The following is a 13,582-nucleotide window of genomic DNA, read 5'->3' as shown; positions in this document are numbered from 1 at the left end:
CGCTCTCGTGAAATTGTATACACGTTGCTTGGCAACGCCCTCGTCCCCCCCGTAGCCTATATCACTCTCCCTTTTAGCTTTTCTTCATTGCATTCTCTTTTTCTTCTTTGATGGTTCAGCCCCGTTATCAGTCATTATGACGACAAATAACTGTCTCAAACAAGGCTCCCGCTCCCCTTCCCTCACCTGGAGGGATAGGCTTCTCAAATCACGTTGCTGCGCCACACTGAAATCTGCGACCAATACGGATATGTGACCATAGAGCCTTAACGAGCGAACCGAAAATCGGACTGGGTGTGCGACCAGACCAAAAGCAGTAATAAAAACTATTTAAAAACGTCTTTCTTTGCACTGATGGTCTCGTTTGCTGTTAAAGGTAATTTATGATTATCAAAGGAAACACGAGGCTGTTTAAAAGATATTTAAATGTTACTCGTAGCCGCTTTAATTTAAATATAATTCACACATTCATCATGTGATACAAGTATATGGTCATTAATGTAACTTAACATGGCTACTGCCCACACTGTCACATATCTCTATTTCATAACGTTTGATCTTGATGCACATGATCACTCTGTACAACTGTACAGCTCCCCCACAGTAAATGGACAATTGTATTTATTTTTATAATGTATTTATGTTATATGTATAATCTTTAAGATGCCTTTTCTCCATATTAACTTTTATGACATAGGCCTACTGTATGTGACACACAACCACTGCACTATTCTGGTAAACAATTTTTCTATATTATTACACTTTTCCTACAACAAGTATTTGAATTGATTCCATGGGATAGAAAACATGACTAGAATTGAGTTTTATTATCCGGTAAAAATGCTGTTACATTTGTTAAAGACAGGAAACCTACAGATACACTGAAGCTGAGTACAGTGATATATTAATTATCACCGTGTGTAGCAGAAAACCAAAATGTATTGTTATCTACAATTATAGCAGAAAATAGCTAGGACAGATGTGTTGAAGAGACATGTTCTCTGCAGTTGCTCTGTGCATTACTTAGTATTTAGAATGTATCTAATGTAAATATTGTTTAGGTTATGTTTATCTTATTCTACTCTATATTTTTAATTTTTGTTATCGTTCCTATTGCACCGTGGGCCAGTGATAAACACCATTTGGATTCTGATGTCTTGCATATATCGAACTAACAATAAAATACTTTGACTTGACAGGCTATATGGGCATCATTTTGCATATTTGAAAAAGTCATGCAATCTTCAAACTGCCTATATGAATCAGCGACAAAGTCTCCAAAATGTCATCTTTAATCCCCAACATATTCAAGAGATAGGTTAATAGAAATGTAAAAGTTAAACTAAGCTAAATAGGCATATCAGCCATTATATAAGCTATATAATAAAATATATAAAAACATTATACACTAAAACTGTTTAAAAATAATTTAAATGCGCCACATGTCATTAAATCTCCTTATACGTCAAAACAATGGTCCAAACCTCTGTGTCCTGTGGCAGCTAAAGGCCCGATCAGAATAAGCAAAAAAGACAATCACGTTTATAATGAAATCAACAAGTTTTTTAATTGTATTATCATCTGGGACTGAGACAAGAACATCTACAGACAAGAAAGCCTCTAGACACTTCAACCAGTGTCTGCACAACAGCCTAAAGAAATGCCTTCACTGAAATGTTACATTGGATAGTTAATATTGTATTACATTGTATACATTTATTACGTTGTAGGGCTGCTGCGAGTCTCTTCGTGTTAAATCTAACATTCGGTGGAAACAAAGTATTTTCCCAGCGGATCCATATTGTCAGGAGTCCGTCTGACCGCCCGAGTCACCGGCAGCTTCCGTGTGTTTACTTCCACCAGAAACAGCTCTGATTTAAACCCAATGAGACTCGCCATAAACAGCGAATTCACTTTGATTATCTTGTCATATGTCCCTGCTAACTGGAAAACCACTTTCACATTAAATAAACATAATTTTTAACCATTTTAGGAGATGAAATGTGAAAGAAAGTCGCTGTGAGTTGCTCGAAGTGACGGTGTATTGGAGAGGGTTGAAGCTTCCTGGAGTTAAATAAATGCATCCTCGGCTTCAAACATGAGCTCAGTCTGAAGAGAAAAATGTTTTCTCTCTGCTAGACTAACATTTATGGTGTAAAACATTTATATTATGTGAGTTTTATCCCCGAAATGTGGAGGAGAAAACAGCTCTGTAAATGTGTCACTTAGCGATGTTTATCTATTTGACAACTATAATGCGACTTATCTGCCAACTATCGTTTACTCCGTTATGAAGCCAATGGCGTTGTCACAATACAAGATCCGTTCAATATTCATTTGTTCAGCATATTTTTTGGGTTTATTTCCAGGCAAAATATTGCTAGGACAGGCAGGATCAAACCTGCATAGTGCCGCAATTTAACATTTAATTTATATTGCACTGGAATCTCATCTCAAAGTAAAATAAATATCTATTTATCTATAATTATGAATCTATAATAAATGCTATATATAGAAAACATGATGCATAGTTGATACTTTGTTACAATGTTAATAGCCTGCACCATATACATAGAACGTTTCATCTTTAGTTTGAAGTGTGTGGCTCTTAAAAGAGCCTTTGTGTTTCCAGTGAATCAGTTTCCGGGTTTACTTCTTGGCGACCTTCTCGGTCTTCTTGGGCAGCAGCACCGCCTGGATGTTGGGCAGCACGCCGCCCTGGGCGATGGTCACTCCGCCCAGCAGCTTGTTGTGAAGTGATAATTGAACGTGATGTAACTTTTTACTTGTGCATATATTGTGACATTTGTATTTCTTTTTGTCATAAGTAAAAGTAGGAAATGTTTAATGAAACAGAATAGAATGTGAATGCTCCTCTGACCAGAGGAAGGAGGAGGACCATAGGGTCACAGGAAGTAATAGGGGGAAGGACCTTATATGGCCATACAGTAGTAAGGAGTAGAGGGAGGGGGCTACCGGGGCTCCCCCGTGCAGATGTGCCTTTTTCACTCCTCCCTCTCACAAGTCTCATTGGTTTTCAGTTCACTATATAAGAGCCTGTTTTGAAGCAGGACGAGAGATGATAGGGGGTTTTTTTTAGGCTTTTTGGGCCGCTTTTTGTGTGTTACTCTCTGTTCCAGCAGAATCTGTCTGTCTTCAACTATGGAGGCAGAAGAAAAACTTAGAAAAACTTTGTGAGTCCAAAATACTCCAAAGTACTTAGAGGCAAAGTCTTTTAAAAACACATCTGTGAACCTCTTGACACTAAAAATGACTTGATCAATAATTTTTAGAATTAGGAAAACGGACTGAGATGCAAGGGGATAGACGGATATTAATGGAAATATGGTACCCTTATCCAATGGGTCATGCCCTTCATTACTGGGACGCCATAACAATATCTGTCTAACTCCTTGTAATTAATGAAGTTTTCGTAGCGCTGGGAATGATACTAACAGGCACTCATGCAAGTGTTTGGGTATTGTTTCACGAGCTACAACAAATTTAGAAACGAGGACCAAGTCAAAATAACTCTATTGAATGAGTTATAGGCATACAACCTCTTTTCTTTTCCTTTCTTGCCCATTTTATGTATTATACCTATACTCTCTTGTATTTTGTAAATAAAATCCCTTAAATGTTGTAAAGCCTCAGTTGTGAATTAGTTTATAACTGGAACAGAAGGACTTTAGGTATAGGGTTTTTTCTTCAAAGAGATGGTTTCGTCCCTGGGGAGGTAAGAACAATTTAATTCTACACGACGGCACATTACTGATGTAAAACACACACAACCTCATACAGCTAACCTCTCTGTAAGGAGAGAATATGTTGATACACCTAATCTTTAAAACTACAAGAATAGGTTATAAATACCTTCCCAGATTAAACTAGATGTTTAAATTCTGAAAATAGTATATCTGTTCTATTTTACGAAGGATGGTTTACAAACTAAGTTTCGAATAACTTATAAGCAATAACTTGTGAATTGAAACCTTCCGTGAACACGGGAAAAGGATTTTCTGATAACAATATTAGAAAGGGTTAATAGTTTAGCGGAGTTCAGCAACATCAAGTAATGATGAGGGGGCTCTGATAAAGTAGGAACTTTAAACACGGTGTTATATATTGAATATTGTACTTTATTTAGACGTTAACTCAGGTGGTCCAGAGGGTTAAATCCAGGGCTATGAGAGGCGAAAGGTGGGGGTGTGCGTCTATTGCAGGACAAGGAGCAGAGAGGAGAGTCTTCTTTATGAGGGAATAATAAACAATTAAAGCATTGTGCTACAAGTTGGTTAATATGGGTTTGATAGGATATAACTAATAACCTTTTGATACTAGCTTTTCATTTAGATTAGACTTTTATAGTCGAAATCGTAATAGTTGAGCTCCTCGTCGTTGCGGACGGCCAGCTGCAGGTGACGGGGGATGATCCTGCTTTTCTTGTTGTCGCGGGCAGCGTTTCCAGCCAGCTCCAGGATCTCAGCGGTCAGGTACTCCAGCACCGCCGCCAGATACACCGGAGCTCCGGCTCCGACGCGGTGAGCATAGTTCCCTTTTCTCAGCAGCCTGTGGACACGACCCACGGGGAACTGGAGCCCGGCACGAGAGGAGCGGGTCTTTGCCTTTGCTCTGACCTTACCGGCACCCTTACCGCGACCAGACATGTTGTAGAGGTTGGTGGATCGTTAATACTGCGGGAGAAAAACGAGAATGAACTGTGAACGAACGATGTCCTGAGTTTATATTCATTCCCTACTGGCTGTTGATTGGCTGGATAGAACGTATCGGCCAATCAGAAGAGAGTGAATATAGCTCTTCCGCTGTGAGCTCGGGAGCTCCCTGCGGACGTGAGAGAGGACAGGAGCTGGAATTGTGGTGGGAGGAGCCAAGCTCAGCAGCTGTTAACTGGCTTTTTTAAGTGAACATTATTTATTAAAAATAATAAAAATAATGTTCACTTAAAAATGGTTTACAAAGTGCTTGGACAAAAGAAACATACAGGAGAAGTACAAATCCAATAAATACATGCTAATAAAAAACACATATAGCCTACGATAAGAAAAATAGACTTAATACATACACATGATGGTGAAAAAGAGAAGAAAACTGGGCACCAAATACAATAAACCAAACGAGATTCATGTGCTAGGGTAAAAAGACTTTGAGGAAGAGAATACAAAGATGGCATCACCTAAAAGCAAGTCTATAAGAATGTGTTTTAAGAAGTGATTTAAAAGAGGTTTATTTGTCAATAGGGATTTTCTTATTTCCGTTTAGATTATTTATATCAATCTTTATCAGGCAGGATTAAAGTCCTTCATGTGTTTTATCTTCTTCAATAAAATAACATGACACAAACTGTAAACTGTCTACCAGATATAAATACAACTTCAGTACATGTAATGAGACAAAACATCCAGTTAGATCGGCTCAGTGTCAATGTGACATAAAAACACCTTTATTTAATATTGAAATGTGATATTAAAACAGAGGGTTGAACTCTGCACTGTATTTTATTTGGGGATTTGATGACGTGGTGCATTTTTTAAAGCTCAATATAACGTATTAATGTCAAATGTTCTGTTTTAAAGGTAGATATATATGTTTTGGATTGTGGTTGAGGACTTTTACATTCTCATCTCCTTTTTGCCCCTGTATCTCTACATATTACCAGATTGAAAGAGCATCCACTAATGAGTGAACATGTGCATTTCCACTTCAAACAGTGTTCCAGGGATCACATTTTCCTGTGAGGAAAGTTTGTTTATTCAGATATGAAATATAACTTAGAAAATGTTCACTTCTCTGACACACCTTAAGTTATAGTGCAATTTAATGCATGTTACAAAAAATGTAGTACATTTTTTTCACAGACTTTATTTAACCATTTCCATTGGATACATCTCTTTCAATAGAGTAGCCTCTAGGCTACTAAACATTGTTAGGGACAATGTATTGTGTACATTATAAACACACAGTATATTTAGAGCAGACTGTGTACACTCAAGATTCACCAAATGAAAAGTGAAGCCATTAATAAAATAGTGCTCATGTTGCTGCAAGTTAACTAAGGAAGACAGAAATAGCCACATTAAAAAAAAAAGATAATGTTCATGTGCTTTGATTGCAGTGTTTAAAATGTCTGTTAATTTTGATCCTATTCACTTGCTGTGTTCTGAGGGTTGTAGTGTTGTTGTGTTTAACTTAGCTTGGCATTTTTATTCCAAGGTTTCTATCCATAGTTTTAATTAATTAATTGTGTCAATAAAGTAAATATTATCAGTATCCTCACCTCAAGTTGTGCTGTGAATTTCTCTTGCCTCTGATACCAGACCAGGGGCCTGTTTCAGGTAGCTGGTTTTACATACTCTGTGTTTAACCCTGCGCTCTGAGTTGGTAAACTCAGAGCGCAGGGTTGATAAGCAACTCTGGGTTTTCGGTTTCAGAACAGTGGATCAGCGTTGGGTTAATCAACTCTGAGCGTGTTCACTCTGGGTGGAGCGTGTGCATAAAAGCCATCGTCAATGGATCGCTGATAACATGATTCACCATGGAAACAGAAGAAACAAATGATTGATCCTCCCACCTCTCCACTTCTCAAAAAAGAAAAAAAGAAATCTCCGCTCCTCCCACTAGAGTTAGAAATATTAACGAATGAGCTTATGGTAGCCTATGGAGAAGAATTAACGGGATATTGTCTCATAACTCTGATCTAATCTCCTCGGCAATTCAGAAAAAAACAGAGCAAACATTTTTGTCAAGATAATCATTTCGCTTCCGTATGAGAAGCCATAGTCTATCTTAAAAAGTTACGCATATCAGCTGTAAAGTAATAAAGCTGGCGCGGCACAGCATTACTGACAGTGCCTAAAGCCTACTGTGCAGTAAACAGAACAGACTGTCGCTTCTTTTAAATGGGGAGTGAAATACATTAACGTCAAGACACATTAGGTGACAGTTTCCATTGAAGAGCCTGATTGATTTATTACCAGATCCATTTTCCTCAAGTGATCACAGTTTAAATTATTATATCATTTTTATATTCATATTAGGCTATTTAACGAGGCTTGTCTGTGACTTTAGGATCGCACAAGTGAACTACAACGATCGCGTGCAGCCGCAGCGTTACATGAATCCACCTGACATAAATCTGTTCAGTGGCACAGACGTTAAAAAACATACAATAGGCTACAAATAGGTTTATTAATCTGAATGTAGAGCATTATGTGTAAGGTGGCCGCCTATATGAACGGACCAAGGGCTGAGAACAAGGCTACTGATCAGATAAATGATTGGTCAAACGTAAAATCATCAGGAAATGATAAAAACATCCCGATGGAGATTTCTATAGAGTGATTTTGCTTCAAACTGTACAGGGACGCGTGTGACAGTGACACTCTTTCTTCAGTCGGAGCTGCAGCGTAAAGTGAAAACAAACTCAGGGTAGGTCTAACCACCTATCCAGCAGGTTAGACCCACGGCGTATGTTGCCGCAGTAACTGACTCTCGGTTGCACTGAACCTGCTACCTGAAACGGAAAACCCAGAGTTTCCACCAACTCAGAACGAACAAACTCTGGGTTGCCTCAAAACCAGCTACCTGAAACAGGCCCCAGACCGGGTTAATAAAAGTGGTATTTTCTAAAAGATAAACTAAACGTCACTGATATTTTTTTTACATTTCTTCTGTTTCCATCAACAGAAACAAGGTAGATAAAATGAATAGACAAACAGAAATATATAATGCAAGTACACATGAATATAGTCTAAACATATTGTAAACTAAATAAATCCACAAACATACTATGAGAGTCTTCCAGTTTGTCCTCATTAGCCTTGAGTTTTCAATGGGCAAGATTTTGCACAGTGATACATACTGTACATGCCTGCACTGTTAGAAATTTCCCTGTAAAAAAACATTAATCAACTGGCAGCAGGGTTGCCATTATAATACTGTTAAATTAACATTATTTTACTGTCACTATATTGACTGGATTATACTGTTAATGAAAAAAAGGGATGAACCTGGGGCCTATTGCATAAAACTAGGATAAGGGATTAACCTAGGATTTTTCGGTTATCCTGGCTTGCGTTAGCCATGATCCGGTTGCATAAAAGCGGAGGGACCTAAGTTACCATGGAGATGTATCCTTTACGTTTAGCCTGGTCCCGACCAGGCTAAACGTAAAGGATAAACTTATTCTGTTGCCTGACTGGCTCAGTCAGCTGTCAGTCCGATCTGAAATCAAGGTGTTTAACAGTTATTTCATGATCTTCTGTGCAATGCTTAAGTTTCAATAACCTGTTTTAAAGTACCATATAAAAGACTGCATTGTCATTTAGTTAAATAGTTCTCCCTTTTTATTATTTAACCTGAACCATTTATAATTAACTTAATTATAATTACATTAAGACGAAATGATATAAAGTATAATAATTTATGTGATAGTCTGTTAATATTGCAGGCTATATTTATACAATTGATTATCGATGGCATATGACGTTGCAAATGTGGGTCAAATAAATTAACGTTGTACTTATAACTATATCGAGGTGCATCTGAAACAAAATTAAATACCAATGAAAATTTCCTTTTTTCTGTAATTTAATTCAAAAAGTGAAACTTAAATATGTTCTAGATTCATTACACATTAAGTGAAATTAATCTAGAACAAACATACTTTTCAGAAGGTCGACATATCTGATTGGTTGAATGCAATATTCTAATATTTTATACTGGATTTTGTAATCCATGATCAATCAATCATCCAAAAAGAAGGCCTGACATATTACACTTTGTGTAATGACTCTATGAAAGTTTAACTATTTGAATTGACTTTCCATGATATTCTATTTTTTAAATGCACCTGCAGACTGCTCACTGTCAACTATATAATCATAAAACAATGCAGGGACATGATGATAAATTGGCAGAGATGACAGCTGTTGTATAAAATGAACTGCCCCCTGACTTACGGTTTAAACTAGCAAGGCATTGTGGGAAAATGGGCCGTCTCTTACATTTTTCCATCAGTAAATCTGTGTTCGATCTGAACTAATCCAAAGTGATAGGCCCCTGGGGCCTATTGCATAAAAGTGGAATAAAGACATCCAGGATGATTGATAAAGCCAGCCTTGACAAAGTCTAGCCTGGGCACTTTGGATCAGTCAGTTGCATAAACGCCAATCCAGTATGTAAAGGGGCTGCTTTGTCAAGCCAGGTGTAAGTAATTCTGTTAAGTGCCAGCCCACAGCTTTCAGAAGTAGACCCAAAGATCGAACACAGATTTACTGATGGAAAAATGGAAAAGACGGTCCATTTTCCCACAATGCCTTGCTAGTTTAAACCGTAAGTGAGGGGGCAGTTCATTTCATACAGGAGATGTATTCTCTGCCAACTGTTCTTTATGTCCCTGCATTGTTTTATGATAAAATAGTTGACAGTGAGCAGTCTGCAGGTGCATCTAAAAAATTGAATATCATGGAAAATCCACTCAAAAAGTGAAACTTTCATAGATTCATTACACAAAGTGAAATATGTCAGGCCTCTTTTTGGATGATTGATTGATCATGGAATACAAAATCCAGTATCTCAAAATATTAGAATGTTACATACAACCAATCAGAAAAAGGATTTGTAATACAGAAATGTCGACCTTCTGAAAAGTATGTTTATTCTAGATTAATTTCACTCCATGTGTAATGAATTCCTAGAACATATTTAAGTTTCACTTTTTGAATTAAATTACAGAAAAAAGGATTTTTTCATTGATATTGAATTTTGTTTCAGATGCACCTGTATATAGTGATAAGTACAAAGTGAATTTATTTGACCCACACTTGCAACGTCATCTGCCATCGATAATCAATTGTATAAATATAGCCTGCAATATGAACAGACAATCACATCAATTATTGTAATTTATATCATTGCATCTTAATCTAATTATAATTAAGTTAATTATAAATGGTTCAGGTTAAATAAATAAAAAAGAAGAACTATTTAACTAAATGACAATGCAGTCTTTTATGTGGTACCTTAAAACAGGCTAATGAAAATAAAGCAATACACAGAAGATCATGGAATAACTGTTAAACACCTTGATTTCAGATCGGAGTGACAGCTGACTGAGCCAATCAGGCAACAGAATAAGTTTATCCTTTACGTTTAGCCTGGTCGATAAATTTCCATGGTAACTTATGTCCCTCCGCTTTTATGCAACCGGATCATGGCTAACGCAAGCCAGGATAACCGAAATATCCTGGGTTAATCCCTTATCCTAGTTTTATGCAATAGGCCCCTGGACTAAATGTTTGTTATGTTGCTGTTTGCACCATGAGTGAAGGGGATGTTATATTTCATTGGGCAGATTTCATTCCATATATACGTTTACTATGTCCCCTATTTATTAAAATGCTAAACATAGAGAGCAGCTTCTGTTTGTTACTTCAAGACATGTTACAATATATCAAGTTCAATGGAATGATTAACCTCTATTGTAAATTGTCTCCTGAGTTGAACTAGGGATCTGGCTTAAGATGTCCACAAACCGTTTGTTATAACCAAAAAAACAACAGTTTGTTCACACAGAGATGTTTTATTTAAACAAAATGCATAGTGAGGTAATGGAATGAAACATCCCCTTCACTGAGGTTGCAAATAGCAACATACCAAACGTTTAGTCCAGTGCAAGTCATTGTGGAAAAGGGGGCATCTCTACAATACACTTTGTTGTGCTTACTTGATTTATCTAAGGCAATCCGTTTCCTTCATTCTACTGAGTAAACATAACTTCAGACTAACTTGGTTTAATTACGTTAACTGCACTTTCCATTTCCAAGTAAATATAACTCAACTTTAAGTAAACTTAACCAGAGGATATAAAGTAAACAACACTTATTAGTTAAGATGTGGATGGATGAGGATTAATGAAGAAAATTGTATAAGCTTCACATGTGCAGGCAGCTCATGTCAAGTTGTCCCTTCCAAGTTTGATGGTAAATTAACAGCAAAGTTCAGTATTTTTGAAAAACATTACCGTTCCGTAACATAACAGCAAAGGACTGTCATTTAACAGACTGCCTTTTATATTAACAGTTAAATGCTGTTTTTATAAATAACAGGTTAATGCTGTTGAAATCCTGCTGTAGATTTACAGCAATTGTTTACAGTGTGTGTCTGCTGCCCATCTACTGTATATCCTCTTACATGCTGCATAAACAGATAATCAGCTTGATTTTAAAGGACTTGTATCAACTCTGGAGAGAACATCTCTTGCACTTTGCTCTTTGATTTATGACAATGTTGCACATGTAACTTTATTTTTAATGACATTTACCATTTTTTGTCACTTCATTGAATGTCCTGTCTGTCTGTAAGTTTGTGTTGGTGTTTTATGTTTTCTTGACCTGTGAAGCAATCTTCTTTGTACATATGTAAAGTGTGTGCAGCTCAAGATTTTTAAAATAAAATTAAAAAGCCATTAAGTTTCAGACTTGGATGATTATTACTTTATTTAATGTTTGTTTTTTGTGACTCTGGTTCCACAATAATGTGGAGGAGCTGGGTTCATGTTGTGTAATATTTAAAAAAAGCTGTTTACCAGAAGTGGCTCAACTAGTTGCGTCACGTCTTAAAATATCTGATCAACTGTTCACAGTTGACGAAAACACACTTGCACTCGATGCTTTTGTGTATGAATCGATAGGTTACTTTTCCTTCTCAACTGCTCAATTTTGAAATCTTTACTGCTTCTGTATACTTCAGTGTAAACGGTCCGATGAACCTCGCATAAACAATCAATCGTTAAGTAGACAGTATGTAGTATATACATGTTGAGTATGTAGGAGGGAAAACATTAGTAGGCCGTTTGGAACACAGCCTTTGTCACAAATGAAGGCTTAACAGGAAACTATGCAGAATCAAAGGGTTAGCCCGGGTCGTTCTCTGCATGTGAACCCTTCTCCACCCCATATCATCTCGGTCTCTATTTGTCGAATAAAGCATGAACAGTGCAAAAACCAACTCAATAAGAAACACATGTAGATTTGTTTTCAAACTCCTATCCATCCCAACGCCCCAGTTTCTCCATAGTTATGTGATGGGATCAGAATAACTCTTAAAAATGGGGTTACTCTCCATATAATTCTTAGATGTTTTATCCCTATACATTGAAAGGGTTAGGGTTGTTCTATCCCCTAGATTTTTTTTATTACATGACGAAGAGAAAAAGTACATTATTTTTTGCTGATGTTTAATAACTCTGATAATAAAATGCATGTGAAATTCAGACGTGTCTGTCTTTTATCTGTTCTACAGAAACAAAGCTGAAATGTATTTTATTTATTCAGTCCAATCTTTAATAAAATGCCAAAACAGCTCAAAACCTTCAGCAGTGAAGGAGCAATGTGTAACCTGTTCATTAACCAGAGTGAGCGTGATTATAAAAATGTTTAAATAAACAGATTCTAATGAGAATGAACAAACTGATTATTAAATACAACATCAAAACCTCAAATTGATTCAAAATAATGAAACATCAAATAAATGGTTTTGAACATTATAAAAGTGATTAATGAAAGAAGAGATATGTTAACTGTGTTGTCTTTCCAGGCATTCATTTAATTTTCTTGCATTTATTTCTGAAATAATTGTATATAAAACGGGATGTGGATAATTACTTTACAGTTGAAATTAGCTAAGGTATAAATTCATATTATTTTGACGATTTAGGTTTGCGATGATGTCACTTACGGTTTAGTCACTTCATGTGACGTCATTTCCTGTTAAAATCTTACCTGTGTAGAAGGAATGGCAGACATGTGCATCGTCTGAATGTAATCTGCTAGCATCCACTGGAAAGCATCAAAGAGGCAATGCCGTAAGTTTGTTTACTCAATAGAGGACATGTTTAAGATAATATATCACAGTGGATTTAGTTAAAAATTATGTTTGATGTGTTGTTTTAGAACGTTTTTGGATAGCAATTGTGTACTAGCTAAACACAATGCAATTGTCAATCAGAATGTCTAGATACAGTGTAAGACAGTTTATATTATTATTTACAACTATGTACAACATGCTGTTTAGTCGAAATGTACACTCAGTATTTTTGTATCCTTTTATTTACAGTTTTCACCGTTTGTTAATGAGGAATTGTGACAGTAAATGGTCAACCTTACTACGACTCTGTCTTCATGTGTTAAGTCAGAGTTACAACACACTGCACGAGAACACTACATTAACATTGGAAAGATACACAACTTTTACGATATTTTAAAAGGCAAACATTAAAAAGTCAAAAAAAGATTATATAAGAATACAGAGTTAGCTTCAGGGTCATTCTAAATGTGATTAAAGAATACTTTTTCAAAAACCAAAACATCAGTTACTTTGGGTCCATACGAAAACGCTAGAACATCTACTTCAAAAGTATTTTTTTGTAAATATTTTAATACGGCTGATTCAAAATAAACAACTATGAAGACACGAATAATAATAGTGTCACTTAAATCATATCAAACCATGCTGATCTCTGTGGCCTTACACAGAGCGATATTTTTAAATTATTGAAATAAAT

General features: G+C 36.3%; 2 protein-coding genes across 2 annotated transcripts in view; one reads left to right on the top strand and one right to left on the bottom strand.

Moving 5' to 3' along the window:
• LOC307269847 (uncharacterized protein) overlaps positions 1-13,535 on the top strand; it is a 37,169-nt gene extending 23,634 nt beyond the window's left edge. The window contains exon 4 of the mRNA XM_080052929.1: positions 13,135-13,535. Within this exon, the coding sequence (XP_079909055.1) occupies positions 13,135-13,164 (30 nt within the window). The 3' untranslated portion in view covers positions 13,165-13,535. The remainder of the gene's footprint in view (positions 1-13,134) is intronic.
• Positions 2,650-4,667, bottom strand: LOC307269647 (histone H2A-like; the record flags this gene model as incomplete). The annotated part of the gene is made up of 2 exons (XM_080052648.1): positions 2,650-2,745; positions 4,380-4,667. 2 exons carry the CDS (start codon positions 4,665-4,667, stop codon positions 2,650-2,652), a joined length of 384 nt encoding a protein of 127 aa, XP_079908774.1.
• Positions 13,536-13,582: the final 47 nt, after the last annotated feature.

Source organism: Ammodytes marinus (assembly GCF_949987685.1).
Source record: "Ammodytes marinus genome assembly, chromosome: 24".
In the NCBI taxonomy this organism is placed as follows: Eukaryota; Metazoa; Chordata; class Actinopteri; order Uranoscopiformes; family Ammodytidae; genus Ammodytes; species Ammodytes marinus.
The sequence above is the reverse complement of the archived record's forward strand: the minus strand, read 5'-3'. Positions and strand labels throughout refer to the sequence as shown.